This window comes from Suricata suricatta, chromosome 11, assembly GCF_006229205.1.
Source record: "Suricata suricatta isolate VVHF042 chromosome 11, meerkat_22Aug2017_6uvM2_HiC, whole genome shotgun sequence".
Lineage (NCBI taxonomy): Eukaryota > Metazoa > Chordata > Mammalia > Carnivora > Herpestidae > Suricata > Suricata suricatta.
In genome coordinates this window covers 46,490,543-46,505,422 of record NC_043710.1, presented here as the reverse complement: position 1 = coordinate 46,505,422, position 14,880 = coordinate 46,490,543, and the positions used below count along the sequence as shown (strand labels likewise).

At 45.2% G+C, this 14,880-nt stretch overlaps 1 protein-coding gene across 4 annotated transcripts in view; it reads right to left on the bottom strand.

Moving 5' to 3' along the window:
- Positions 1 to 14,880, bottom strand: part of MRVI1 (murine retrovirus integration site 1 homolog) — a 125,741-nt gene that overhangs the window by 48,812 nt on the left and 62,049 nt on the right. For 2 of the 4 annotated variants that reach the window (XM_029914645.1, XM_029914646.1), the window contains 6 exons: positions 8,701 to 8,798; positions 7,540 to 7,610; positions 5,203 to 5,376; positions 3,802 to 3,854; positions 3,547 to 3,594; positions 1,789 to 2,406 (listed from right to left, as the gene is read on the bottom strand). In XM_029914645.1, coding sequence (XP_029770505.1) covers positions 1,789 to 2,406; positions 3,547 to 3,594; positions 3,802 to 3,854; positions 5,203 to 5,376; positions 7,540 to 7,610; positions 8,701 to 8,798 — 1,062 coding nt within the window. Of the gene's footprint in view, positions 1 to 1,788; positions 2,407 to 3,546; positions 3,595 to 3,801; positions 3,855 to 4,565; positions 4,644 to 5,202; positions 5,377 to 7,539; positions 7,611 to 8,700; positions 8,799 to 14,880 lie in introns of all 4 variants that reach the window. The other 2 variants (XM_029914648.1, XM_029914647.1) reach the window with 2 other exon arrangements.

Below are 14,880 nucleotides of genomic sequence, written 5' to 3'. Positions count from 1 at the left end.
GAGTTCCTTGTACATTTTCGATATTAGCCCTTTATCTGATATGTCATTTGCAACAATCTCCTACTTGACACATCCTCAAAGGCAAGGGAAATTAAAGCAAAACTGAACCCTTGGGACTTCATCAAAATAAAAAGCTTCTGCAAGGCAAAGGAAACAATCAAGAAAACTAATAGGCAACCGACAGAATGGCCTGACTTTTAAATAAACCTGTGGGCTTCTGGGCAAATGAGCTCCAGCCACACTGTGGCTGAGAGCTATGCAACAAACAGAAACAGATCTCAGCACTCTGGGGACAGGATGGTCCCTTGGATGTATATGAAACTTCCGCTGGAAATGAGCTTTGTTGAGCTCATGACTGTGCTTTGAGCTGGCTAGAGCTTCCCCTGCTGTTTAGAGCAGTGAATGCCCACTTGTAGGGCAGTTCCCCAGCAGCCTGTTTCGGCATCCCTTGAGTTGTTAAACTCTCCAGACAAATGAGGCCTGAGAATTGCTGCTCCGCTATACTGCCTGGGGCCTCAGCAGTCAAAGCCCAGGAGAGATGGGGATGCTGACCGCATGTATATGGCACAGGTAGGCTCACACCTGCTCCAAGTCCATCAGCACTAGACCAGCACTTCCAATGTCTGACAGATCTCCTCACCCCTTGTTACTTGTGCTTATGAAGGGATTTTCAGTCTCATGTGGAGCAGGGGCTACTTGAGTGTTTCACCCCCTGCATAAAGAAGGAAGGGAAGGGGCCAGCAGAGGGTGCTCATGGCCCAAATGAAAGTAATTGGCCCATGGCCCTTCACCTGTTTCTTTAACAGCTCCCAAGAGTCTTCAATTCAGAACATCATGGAAAGTTTCTGAATAGTAATGAAGGTTTCTGAATAGGACATGTTGCAATGTGTCCCCGCTAGCACAAAAACCTCCTCTCTTGTGCTTGACCACTATCAGACACCTCTTTTCCTCCCCTTCTCACACCCATTCTGCAGGGGAGCCAGGAGAGCCTTGTCCAGTTCCGGCCGTGAGGGTGCCAGGTCCCACCCCGTGCAGTCCCAGTTGCCTTGACCTGTGGCCTGGGTTAACCCTCTGGGGAAGAGAGGACTTGGTAATGATTCCTTTGTCCTGTTAACCTCTTCTTGCCCCCACATCCTGTCTCTGTCCCCTACATTGCTGGATACTCCCAATATCCCCCTGCATAGCGTGATAGCCCATGAGAGACTACTGTGTCTAGTTTGATGTCCAGTGAACATTGGGGACATCACAGACATTGGAATAAATTCATCACAGGGAGAGCAGTCTCTCTTGGCCATCATTATCCTTGAAGATGGACTTAAGGCCCTTTGTTAACAGGCATCAGGAAGGAAAGCTAGGGGGCCTGACAAAGGGAAAAGCTATTCCATCCTTTCCTAGCCCAGTCCTAGGCATGACAAGGTGCTCCATCAAGAAGGGCTTCCTGTTTATGAGCTTCCAGCTCTGGCTGGAGGGGAAAACACAGCCCAGTACTGAGGGCCCATGTGCCCCTTCCTATAACTGCCTTAAAATGTGGCTTCATGTGGCTTTGTGTGGCAACCATATCCCACACTGACCTCACCCTAGTAAGTGAGATAAAAGCACCTGAAAATGGCAATTATGAAGAAGAGGCTGCACAGTGGGCCTAATTTATCAGGGTGGGAAGTTTAGGGCCCTATAAGGCCCAAGTCCAGGCCAGAGCTACCCTGCCCCAGCTCTAGCTCAGCCCGGAGGTCTGCATCTCAGGAACCACCTGGAGTGTACAACCTGCCCAGCTGGCCCTCAGGAACCCACCTCTCGGAGCTTAGTCAGTTTCTGCATCCTCACTGGCTGCACTTGTATCTGAAAGTCTTTGAGTCCAGGTGCCTTGGCCAGCTTGCCACCAGCTTTGCCTGAAAAACGCTTCTCTTCCTCTGCCAGAGGCAGCTTGGCAAGCACTTTCTGCAGCCGGGGGCCAGGTTCTTCAGGACCACTGTCCCTGGAGACCCCTCGCAGTAGAGGTGGCCGAGAAGCAGGAGGCCACAGCTCAGCTTTGGAGCCAAACTTTGACCCTGCTGACTCTCCAGCTGTATCTTTTCCCTCGGGGGCCAGGGGAACCGCCCCTCCAGAACCCTGGGCTGGACCTCTAGGCAGAGGGTTGCCCTCCCTGGCCGTCTTCAGTAGCGCCTTTCCCAGCTCATTTTCAGCAGGACCAGGCTGAGGGCTATTCAAGGCCATTTTCCCACCACTGCCTATGCCAGAAGCTGAGCCCTTGTGTGTGGCCTCAGAGCACTGGAGGGGATCACAGTTTTCCTTTTGTTCAATTGCAGTCTCTTTGGACTTCTCAATTGTAGGAGAACGAGGAGTCAGCTTGCCCTGAGACACTTTCCTCTGGTCATTCTGCTTCCGGTCAGCTAGCCCTTTGGAGACATTCTGAAAGAGACAAGGTAGAGCCAGAACTCTAGAGGCAGGCTGGAGAGGAAAGAGGTGTGGCCACTTCCACTGTGGGGCCTCTGCCCCCACAGACCTGCTAAGGGGCCTGTGTGTGTGTGTGCATACGTGTGTACTAAATGCTAGGGGAGGGCTTCTCAGTCATGTCTGAACCAGTAAAGGGGATCCATAGACATGACTGAGGTCTATAAAACAGATAGGACAAGGGGACCTGCCATTTACAATTTGCCAAGAACTTCCCAAGGGCCAGGATCTGTGGAGGAGAGTGGAATAGAGGGCAGTTTGGGGGCAGTTACAAGTTTTGGCCTTGACTCTAGTTTAGTCCTGACTCTTCCTGGCAAGGACCTTAACTCTTAGGGACTCGATTTCTCATCAGATTTGTGAAACCTCTGGAATTACTGAAAATGTGTATGTGTGTTTATGTGTGTGTTGTATTTTTCTGGGAAGAGAATCCACAGCTTTCAATAATTTCACAGATAGTTCCATGATCTGAAAGAGGTTAAGGATCATTGGACCAGGTGATCCTTTCTTATTTCATTTCCTGAGGGAAACCTGCTTTGTGAGGAGCCTAGAGGTCTATGTTGCAGTATTTGTGGGGCTATCTTGTGTGAGTATTGAACTCTCCTAGGGGACTCTATTCCAGCTCCAGTTCTAGATGATATTATATTTTATGCTGCCCTCAACACCACCTTGAGCACTTTGCTCTAAGTAGGGGTGGGACTCTTCTAGTGATCATTATCAAAGATGAGGTTTTCCACACTGCCCCCAGGAAGAATCCCAACTGGGCACTGGAACTTTACTGCACTTTTCACTAGAGCTGACAAAAGCAGCAGTCTTGTTTGAAGGCTGCTGGGCCTAGTATTCCCCCTGGTTTCCGGCCAGTGGCCTGAGTAAGGGTGCAGGGATATAGGCAGGACTTCCATGGAGGTGATCCCCACTAAATCCTATCTCTTTACCTCCTCCACTTCAGACTTCCAGTCATGATAGGATGGAGGAACCTTTTAGCTTCCCCAGCCTTGACCCTCCAATCATGTACGCCCACTCATAATCTTCTCAGGGCCAGCTTTTAGAACAGTGTCTCCCACACCCAAATCATGCAAATTAGGCAGAGCTCATACTCACAGGTTCACCAAGATGAGGTGAAGAGACGTTGGCTTCATCCCCCTTCTGCTGGAGAAAGTAAACACAAGTCAGACAGCAATGTGAAGAAACCACATCTCCTCTTGGAATATACCCTCAAAGAGGTCCCTGGCAGTGGTATAGATGTCTCCCCATCCCAGCACCCTCATCTCAGTACATCATAGAGGGCCTTACAGGAGTTAAGGAGTAAGAAGAGGGACCAGGTGACATAGAAATCCCAAACTGGGTCCCTGTTACCTGTGGTGGTGCTCCAGGCAAAGGAGACTGTGGGCCACTGCACGCATCCAAACCTGGAATGGTCCAGACACTGGTGAGTGATGTCCAGCACTCCAGACTGTCAGCTGACCCTTTAGCAAAAAAACATCTACTTCCCCAGAATGTTCTCCCCCAGTTCCCTCAGGCCTGATTACCAGTAACATCACCATTTGTTGAGTATCTCCCACATGTCAGGTTCTGTGGTGAGCCCTCATTTAATCAGCACAAAAACCACATGAGGAAATCGAGGCACAGGGAAATCAAGGTCACATATCCAGGAAGTACTGAATGCAGGCTGCCTGGCAGGAACCTGAGCTAGCCCCACAGCTCTGACAAGGGTACACTGTTCTCCCTGGCACCATGCCTCTTCCCGCTGGTTTGTGGGTGTGGCCCTGTACACAGCCTAACAAAAGGGAAGAAACCAAAAAAGAAAAGAGTGGCCCAAATAGAGGCCCTTCTAAAGAAGCTCTTCCCAGAACCTGACCTCCATCTTTACCTACCTGGCCACATCCTGGGCTAGGCCTGTCTTCCCACACTAACTCAGAACCCCAACAGAAAGTGCATCCACCTCCTCAGAGGCAGCCCAGCCAGGCCGAGCTGTGAGCCCTCTGCGGAGGAGACCAAACAGGGGTCCTGACTAAAAAGCCTGCAAGATAGAAGGCATCCTGCTCAGCCCACAGGAGGGGCTCAGCTACCACCCAAAGGGAGAAGCCAGGGCAGGAGATGTCAGGGGCGCTGGACCTCACCAGGTGGCTTGGGAACAGTAAGTGAGTTGTTTTGAGAGGATGCTGGAGAAGCTCCGGGGCTGAGGTTTGGGGTAACAACTGTGGAGACAGACACAAACTGGCCAGCATTTGTGAAGGTTTACAACTTCAGCTAAACAAAGACATCCTTTCAGGTATTTCTGACCACTGGGAACTAGGATCACTTTGTCTGGGACAGGGGCTGATTCTGGACTGCCAGATAAGGCTCCTACCACAGGAGGACTCCATCCATGCAGGATGACCCAGGAGCCTGTGTACACAGGCATCACACAGGGATTTCTCTCTATGCAGGATTCAGGGAGGGGGAAACCCATGCTAAATTCATGACTGTCTTATGGGCTAACATTTCTTGGTGAAACAGAAAAACACAATAGGCCTAAAATATGAAAAGCAGAGTTTTCTGGGCCAAAGTTGGATCAGTATTTTAGAGCTTCTGAGACAGAGTAAGATGTCTTCTCCTCACAAGATTCTCTCCATAGGACTCAGTCCTCCTGAGGCCTAGAGGCCTGGGGGCAAGTCCACCCCTTGGAAGCAGGGCTTCCACTACAACTCAGGCCTGGCCCTCCCTGTCCCCTACCCCACCTTGGAGGTGCTCAAGGCAGCCACCTGTGCATCCTACCTGACAGGGAGTCTCCGGGGCCACTCTTGGACTTCCTCCCGCGGCGGGCCAGGAATCGTTCACTCACCAACTTGGCTTCTTCCAGCAGCGCCAGGTTTTTCTTCTTGTCCTCCTCTGAGATGTTGATCTCTGGCAGCTGGTCATGTACCAGGTCAATAACATGTCCTGCAGGGTCTGCAGTGGGAAGGTGAACATGGGGCAAGGAGCCATGGAATCCTTAGGTCCTCCAACTCCTCATCCCAGGGAAGCTGCCCAGAGTAGACTCAGCCAGCCAAACGTTGGTCCAGTGCTAGGCCAGGAAGACAGATAAGGCTGCCCCAGACAGATAGGGCTGCCTGTAGTCTGTGATTGTGGCAAGTCCTCTGTAACAAATGGTCTCAGGTTCCACCTAGGTTCCCAATACTGTCCTAAACTCTGCCATTAGGGAAAGCCATCAGGAGCTCCACCTCCATGCTGTTTCTCTAGTGTGTTCTTCCTTCAGGCCTCTATTTCTTCAACAACTAGTGAGCTTAAGGTATGTGGATAAAGGGATCACTCCAAAGATCATGATCACCTTCCCTCCCTTTCCTCTACTTGTACTGTCTACCCCCATCCTTCTCCAGAAGTGCCTCTTCTCCAGCAGCCCTTCTCTGGATGAATGACACTACTTTACCCAGCTGCTCAGAAACAGGGGAGTCACTCCACTCTCCCTCCTCAGTCTCTTCATGTCCCATCCACTGATCATCAAGTCCTGATCATCATTTACCTCATAAATATCTCTGGAAATTGTGTCTCCTCTCCATTCTTGTTTCTTAGATCTCACCTGCACAATTACAACAGCTACTACTTCCCAAGTCCTCTACCTTCAGACTATCCCCTTCAGTCCATCTTCTATTGCCTATCAGAATGACTTTCCTAAGAGCCATATCTGACCTTACAGTTCTCCTGCCTCACTGCATCAGGATTCCTCATAGTCTCTAGTCATGTGCAAAGGCCAAACTTGGCCCATCACTTTTGCTCATCCCACATACTTCTCCTAAGCCCCTTCCGTTCCCCCTTGGTGATGAACAGCTTTCATTATGCCTTTCCGGCCTCCCTTCCCCCTTCTTCTGGTTGTACCTCCTCAGTTTGCATTGAATGAAACTCCTCTGAGTCTCAGTAATGTTAATTAGAAAGAAGCTAAACTCTATCCTCCACACCACCCCAGCCTTGGCTACCCAATGAGTTCAATCCCCCCTGGCCAAGTGATTGGCTCAGGGATGCCGATGGTAGGCCAAGAAGAGGCAAATTTTGTAATTGTTGAGTATACAGGAAAAGGCACTGTATTTCCACTGATGAGACATAAGCTTGGAATTGCTGGTAGCCATTTGCAAAAAATCAAAATAAAACAAAACAAAAACATGAAACTGGAGAGATGGGATAAACCAATCACTAATGACCCAACTTGAGCACTTGGATTCAGTACTCTTGAAACCGCAAGACCTGGCTTTTATTTATTTGTATGTATGAATGAATGTATTACGTATATATTTTTGTTGTAAGAGAGTTTGAGTTAGGTTTCTAGCATTTGAAAAAGCCCTGACCCTAATACACACATCAGAACATTCTGTTGCTCTGCCATGGTTCCTGCATCACCACCATGTAGTTTCTTCCACCTAGAATGCTTTTTCTTTCTCTTGTCTGTCTGTCCAACTCTCTGAGGCACAACTTAAATACTCTTTCTTCTTGAATTCTTATCCAGCCTACCCCCTCCCCAGACAAAATTGGTCCCCTTCTTGCCTCAGTTTCCCTGACACTTCTGTGAAGAGCCTTAAAGTACAGTGTCTTGATTATATATGTTCACTTCTTAGTCTCCTCATAGATTAGGAGCATCATGAAGGCAGAGACTATCATACAAGTCTGTATGACATCTCTGTTCCAATGGTCCAGAACAGACCCTGAGAAACCATTTGGAGAATAAACTGGTGGTTGGGGCAACCACGCTTGCTTTCAGGCACATGCCTATATGGATGTGGGCATGTCTAGCAGGAGGTTGAGGCCTCTGCCCCTTGGGCCCCAGAATTGAGCCTCATCCAGCTATACTCTCTTTGACTTCCTCATCTTTTTCTTTACTCCCTAAACTTTGCTTTCTACCAAATAAATTAAAATTAAATATCATACTTCTTCTGGACTCAAACACAGAGGGGCAGACTGACTTTACCCTCCTGGCTCATAGGGATGGACTTGCCTGAGAATCAGGAGAGGGGAAGGGGCTGAGCCTGGCTAAGCCATCAGATCTTAGCCTGTCTGATCAAATACACCTTCAGCTGGGCTCCTGTCTCTGGTTGCAGAAATAAGATAAATTGGACTAGCCCTTACCCACAGAAGTCAGTGAAACAGTGGAAACCTTCAAGTGTCGGTGAGAAAGCCTCCTATGGGGACTGTGAGCTCTGAAAGACAGAACAGAGTCATCTTGTTAAGAAAATTTGTCCACAACTGATAAACACACAGATACCTGTATATTCTTTCAAAGTCATCCTAGACCATTCTTTTACAAGCCTGTCTAAGCTTCAGAACTTGTTAGAAATGCAAATTCTTGGATTCCACCCCAGACCAAATGGATCAGAAACTCTGGAGGTGGGGCATGATTGAACATGCCCCCCAGGTGATTCTGATGCTTATTAAAGTTTTTGAAACACTTCCCTTAGGAAATGTAACTTTGGCTATTTACTGTTCATTAGGGCTCAGACTCTGAGTGAACATCTAACTGTAGAAAACTCATAAAATGTGAATAATTGCCTGAAAGAGATGTAGATGATCCCCAGAAGGGGAAGAAAGATAAAAAACAAGGTTTCATTGTGGAATATTAACCTATTTTATAGCTAACTTAGCAATCATATTCCAGCATTCTTTTCCTCCTCACTGATTATGTATTTCCATCTCTTAAATCCTCTTTTGAACTGACTTTGTTATACTCATGGTTCCCTTGTCAATGAGTTCAATCAATCTTTGACACATGGACACATGCTCACTATATATTTGTATGAGAATGATCTTTGTAGCTTTTTGGAAACTATACTTACATGGTCCTATTCCAGCGAAACCAATGCATGTGCTGGTGCTGTGCCAAACTCAGGCAGTGACATCCCTGTGTATATGAGCCAATGTCCTGCCCAAAGGATCATCTTCCACCCAGGATACACTTTGGCCAGGGGCAGAATCCTCCAGTCAAAAACTCATATCTCTCAGGTCTGTTTGCAAATATCTGGGCAGTTATTATAGAAAACTGCCTGCTATGATTTGTGTTTTCTTAAAGTACAAAGTGTAAAGAGCCAGATCCAGAAGAAGAAAAATAATTTGGGGGTGGGAGGGATAGATAATGGAAAAAATCCCAAGCTCTTTCTCCCATTTGGAAAAGGTGCTTGATTGTATTTCATCAATAAAATGATCAACAAGGAAGATATATATATATCTGTCTAATCCTCACATGCTAGGAAATATTGTTCTTTACAACACAAAGATTAGGCACATGGGATATACCTGTTGACCAGGTTTTTATCAGTTTCTCCTTCTGGTGAGCTGGACTCCCCCGTCAGGATGATGGTAGGTGGACTGCAGGATATGCCTGCAGGAGGGCCCTGATGGTTCAGAACAAAAACACAGATGGAGTTAGGCTTAGGATGGGGGAAGCTTCCAGGAGGTGGAGCTAGAGCATTTATTCTAGTACCATGACACTCAGAACCGTCTTGATAAAGGTTGAATGCAGTTTATTTGGATTACTGAGGGGGCAAAAAAAGGAAAGCAAGAAAGTAAACATGCCATTTCTCCTTCATTCCCCAGCAGGCATTCACTGAGCTTAACATGTTCTACTTTTCATGCACTAAGATTTGGGAACCTCTAAGCCACCCCTGGTTAGTCCTCACTAACAATCTAGAAAAAGAACGGTGCAGAGGCCTTAGGCTGCAGCCAGCCAGCCTGGGGAAGGATGCCCCCACACACTCCTGATATTCGCCGAGAGCCCACATTTGGGTAATCATGCCATTTTGATACTTTGATTTGTGACATTTAATTTGTGTAACCTTGAAAAATGCTTATCTAATTACACATTTTGAAATTAGAACAAAAGTTATTAACCAGTTCTTATATTTTTTAGGTATTTCAAAACCATTAAACAAAACAAAACTACTAACAGTTAACATAAGAGTTACTCCCTTCTGGGTTGGTGAGGCTGTAGTGAAATCAGTGTACAGTTACGCTATGATGGCTGTATGAATGGTAAAACCATATCTGGAACATAATAAATACTGGTTGAGTGGGTGAATAAGTGAATCAAATAAAGCAATATGGGATATACAATAGGGTCCATAAAGATGCATGTCAGCCGGCACGTTCCCACACCTAAGTGCACTGAGGATAAAAATAGGACGAGAGAACAGTAACTCACAGTGTCTTTCCAATTCTTTTACCACCTACTGTTACTGTATTCCCATCTCAGAATCATTACCACTTATGTCAGGACATCTCTCTAGGGGTTCTCTCATATGTCCCCTCATCATTTTCCTTCTCCTCTTTCCTGACCCCCAGACCCTTTACTGGTGTGTGCTGCCAGGGCTCTCTGAGCACCACACAGTCCCTGCCAGGGCGTCTCCCAGCACTCTCCAGCACATCACATCATACCACCTCCCACTGTTGATGTGGCTTCCTGGAGCTTCAGAGCAGTGGGTCCCCATTGCCACTTTGAGGACTGTGTCCCTCTGGAGCTACTGGCCCTGCTGAAGCCATTGCCTGGAGGTTGCCCTCACAGATCCAAGGCTGAGCCGTGTTTTTAAGCCCTTAGTGTATAGGTATTGACTCCTCGCAAAGTTGGTGGGGAGGCCCTCTCTCCTTTCCACATTATTACTTAGTTAAGTGGGCTCCAAATAGTGCTATCTATACTTCTTAAATCCCACAATTTTTAGTGAAACCAGCTCTTCCCATTTTCATTTGTATCTCCCCACCTCCCTTAGCCTCTAACATAATGGCCAGGTGAGAGAGAGAGTTGTCTCAGAGTCAGGTCAGGGAATTCCAGACCTCTGTGTTCCAGGACCTCTTCAGTTGGAGAGAGGTACAGGGACTGGAGGAGGGGGAAGCACTCAGAATCCCTGAGCACGTGGAAGGAAAGTTTGAGCAGGAACTTTAACTAGGTAAGAGTAGAAAGCAGTATTGTCTATTGGAAGAATCATACAGACCTGTACTTAAATTTATGCTCACCATCCACTAGCTGTGTGTCCTTGAGCCAGTTATTTAGCCTCTCTAAACCCCATGATCTTAAAATTTAATTCACAAGGTTGATGTCAATTTTAAAAATAATGTTGAGAAAGCACCTAGCACATGACTGGCATTTCCAATAAATAGTTTTATTACTGTCACATTACTTTTCTCTCTCCTTCGACAAAGACACTTTAGTTATCCATCATGTGCCAGGAACAGCTTGAAAAACAAAGACCCTCAAGACTTCACAGTCAAGCAAGGGACAGAGAGAAGTAATGAATAGTAATAAATTTAAGCTAATAAGAAACGGACCACATTCTGTGAAAGCTCAAAGCAAAGGAAGGAAAACTCATCAGGGGACTTGGAGAAGACTCTCCAGAGGAGAGGACATTTGACCTGGGTTTTGAGGGATGAATAGGAGCTTGTCAGACAAAGATAGTAAGGTAGAGGTTTTGGGCAAAGGGAACAGCATTAGCAAAAGGCATAACTGGGCACTAGGGATTTATCAGTGTTACTGGAATGTGGACAATGGGGTATCAAGATAGAAAGGTCAAGAATGGAGCTGTCATATTGTAGTTTATAAGAAAAAATACATATATAAAGTCATTCTGATGACCAAAGTATATTTCTCATATATACATGGTCTTCATCCACACTTCCTAGCTCATAGCTCCCAAGACCCTTGGAATTTCCTGAGCAATAAGAGCAATGGGAAAATATCTTCTTATAATATTTGGTATCTTATAATATTTGTCCTCAGTTCCTGAACTCCCTTCAGAGCCATAAAGGCAAAATGGGTGTCTTTTATTTATAACAAGCCCTTTTCATCACAGCTGAGTTTATGTTAATGAAGGTGACTTTTGCAAGACACCTATGCATGGAAGCTGGTTGCCAAGGGAAACAACCATTAATAGAAGGTGGGAATTCTCGGCCCACCCCCTGATTTCTGGGGATGGGAGAGGGGCTAGAGGTTGAATCAGTTCCCTATGGCCCTTGAGTTAATCAGCCATACCTACATAATGAAGCCTCTATAAAAAGAAGGGGTTTCAAAAAGTTTCCATGTTGGGAAGCCAGAACATTTCCACATGCCTCTGTGCCACAACCCAAGCTCCATGAGAACAGACGCTCCTTTATTCAGTACCTCCCCTTATGTATCTCTTCATCTGAATGTTGATTTGTAACCTTTAATATACTTTGTAATAAATCATTAATCTAGTGAGTAAATGGGTTTTCCTGAGTTTTGTGAGTCACTCTAGCAAACCTGAGGAGAGGATCATGGGAACCTCTGATTTCTAGCCAGTCTATCAGAGGCACAGGTGACAACCTGAACTTGTGATTGTTATCTGAAGTGAGGGCAGTTTTGTAGCACTGAGTCCTTTACCTGTGGTTCTGATTCTGTGTCCAGTAGATGGTGTCAGAATTTAGTTGAACTCTTTGACAACTTGCTGGTGTCAGATAATTGTTTATTGGTAGGGGGAAGCCTACAACAAAACACATACACTGGACTTGGATCCAGGAACTTAATTTAGAGGCAAATAATGAAAATAAAATAAGAGAATGAGTCAGCTTCTGAAACACATTGGGTGTTAACCCAGTGAGTTTGATCTTTGTGGTTTTGGAGATGGAGAACACTGAAGGACAGGTTTGGGAATAACTTGACCATACAAAAAGAGAATATAGAAATGTTGACAGCAGATCCATTCATGAATCATCATGATGCACATTGGTTGAGATGATGGAAGAGGCCCTATTATTATGGCGTCTATCCACTGCTTAGGAATTTTGAGGAGCTTCCAGGAAATTGGAGCTGTGTTACTCTCCATTTGGACACCCACAGTTGGCCAATGTACAGTGACAGGGATTTAGTAGGATGCTTGTTACTGGAACTAAGACTGGCCAACCTATCCTCGTAACTCCAGAACTTTAGTTCCTCTGAGAACACAAATATCCATCATTCTGTCAAGGACTCTTCTTGTAAGAGATGCTCAAGAAGTTTCCCCAAAAAAGCAGTAGTTCCTTCTATAGATAGTATTAACTTGATAGGCTAGTGATGAGCTAGTCACTTGCTTTGTCCTCTTGTTACCCTGTCAGTTCCCATAACTATAAAATAGTCAAAAGCCTGCTCTGTCTGAGAAGTTTACATGAATAATATGAAATGGTGAGTGTGTATGCACTTTGATAAATATCACATGGTCTACAAATACCCATTGATCATGATTATCATTAAAATGAACAATGGCTTTATTCAGTTCTCCCCATTTTTTGTCCCCTGGTAAGAGACCACCAAGAGTCAGAGAAGCTTGCACCTAGCAAGAGCCAGAAGGGAAGCAGGAGGATCTTGAGTCATGATATGGGGCCTAATGACACACAGTGGAACAGCATCCAGAAGAGCTGCTGAGGTCAAAAAGGGGAATCAAAATGGCAGGTCATGGGCTGGAGCTGGGGCAGACAGGACCAGGGGCAGTTGCCAAGCTAAATTGGAGAGCCAGTAAAGAGAGAAGAAAGGGGACAGATCCTCTGGTGAGCAGAAAGAAGGGCTGAAGTTCTTCCAGAGGCTTTTCTTCATGTCACTAACAGGCTTTCTTGTGGTTTCTTGGATCTCAATTAGAGAATTAGCCTATTCTCTGAGACACATATTTTCTGAGGTACAAATTAGAGACCTCGAGGGCCATTTGCTGAGTAATGTTTATAAATTTTTATATTAGTTGCCAGCATTTATATTTGGAAGAATTCCTGTAAAGGTCTGGATTTCCTGCTTTTCCTGAAAAACCAAGAGACCAAGCTATCTTGGGTCTGCATTTCTGCAGAGTAACTGTTGGTCTGCTTCTGTAGCCTGCTTCAATCATTTGTACTCCCTCCCTGGCCCTGAAGGCATCCAAGTTACTGCCCCTGTGGCACATGATTCTTAAATTATCTTGGTTTTCTGAAACTCAGGAGGTTTATGCTTAAAGCCTTCTTGACTATGACACTTTTTGGAAAAAAAAAACCACTTTATTAAGGTATGATTGACATATGAACAGCTATACATATTTCAGGTCTACAACTTGATGAGTTTAGAGATAAGTAGACACTTATGAAACCCTCATCACAATTTATGCCATAAACCTATCCATCACTTCCCAATGTTTCTTCCTTTTGCCTTCTTATTTATTTGTTAGTGTTAGTGTTGTTGCTGTTGTTGTGATAAGAATACTTATAAGATCTATCCCCTTAGCAAACTTTTAGGTATTACAGCATTGTTAACTCTAAGCACTAACTAAGCTATACAATAGATGTCATTTTGTGTAACTCTCACATCATCTTAGTGGGGTTTCTTTCCATACAGCCCAATGGGTGACTGCTACCATGGGAATTCCAATCAAAACACTGACTGTGCTTACAGTATGTTTGAAATTCCTTCCCTCGGTGGAGTTTATTTCAACTGTGACAGTTTGAGCTCTAAAAATTACCTTTTTCATGTTTTTCATATATAGAGAATTTCTTTCATGTATGAATCCTCTGGTGAACAGGAAGAAATGCACTTTGGCTACAATATTATTTTCATGCTCATTATATCATATGGTTTCTGCCATCTCTTGGGATGAGCTTTTATGAATCCCCAGCAGGCATTAATGTAGATGGGGTAAGTCTACATAAATGGGGCGGGAGAGCCAGACATTACTTTCTTTATATTGCATCCTGAAAATAACCTTGTGGTAGTGCTGCTGGGATTATAATATGTACCCACTTCCAAAAGTTTAATAATACCTTCATGCTGCTAAGTAAGTAGAATACAATCCATTTATTTATTTTATTGACATACTACCTATTTCCCAAAGCAATTTGAAGTAACCACCAGTAAAATCTAAGATATAAAAACATGAGGCCATAAAAATGAGGAGTCAATTTCATAAATACAAGCATCCCTAGCAGATAAGGAGAAATGCATGCTTCTCCTAACCACACATGGTTTGACTCTGAAGTTAAACTATTTGACCTGAACCCGAATGATCTGTGATCCACGTGGCCCAGGCTCTGAGGAAGATTGTTTTAAAGAATTATTCAGCAGACAAAAAAATAATAATAATAGAAAAAAGCCTCATTCTTCACTCTCCCTCTCAGAGGACATGGAGGGAGATCAATGCTTAAGCATCCTCACCTCTCCTCTGCCTTTGGCATTTTACTCCCCACCAAAAGCCTCTCTTCCTTTCCCTCCCCTCCTTAACTTACTCCTCCAGCTCCATCCAGTTACTTATTGTACAGACTCTCTAGCCTTTCTTTTTACGCTTGACTCACAGACGTTTTCAAAAGCCTTAGAGTCTAAGAAGTCAGCATGTAAACATCCGCACAGTTATGCTTTATTCTCCCCAGCAAACTTACCAAATGCCTATCATGTACTACAGTCTATGTTAGAGCCCAGAAAGAGAAAAGTGAACTAAGAAGACCTCTGAAATGCTTCTTAGGTTAGTGGGTGAAAGTACCCCCACCCCC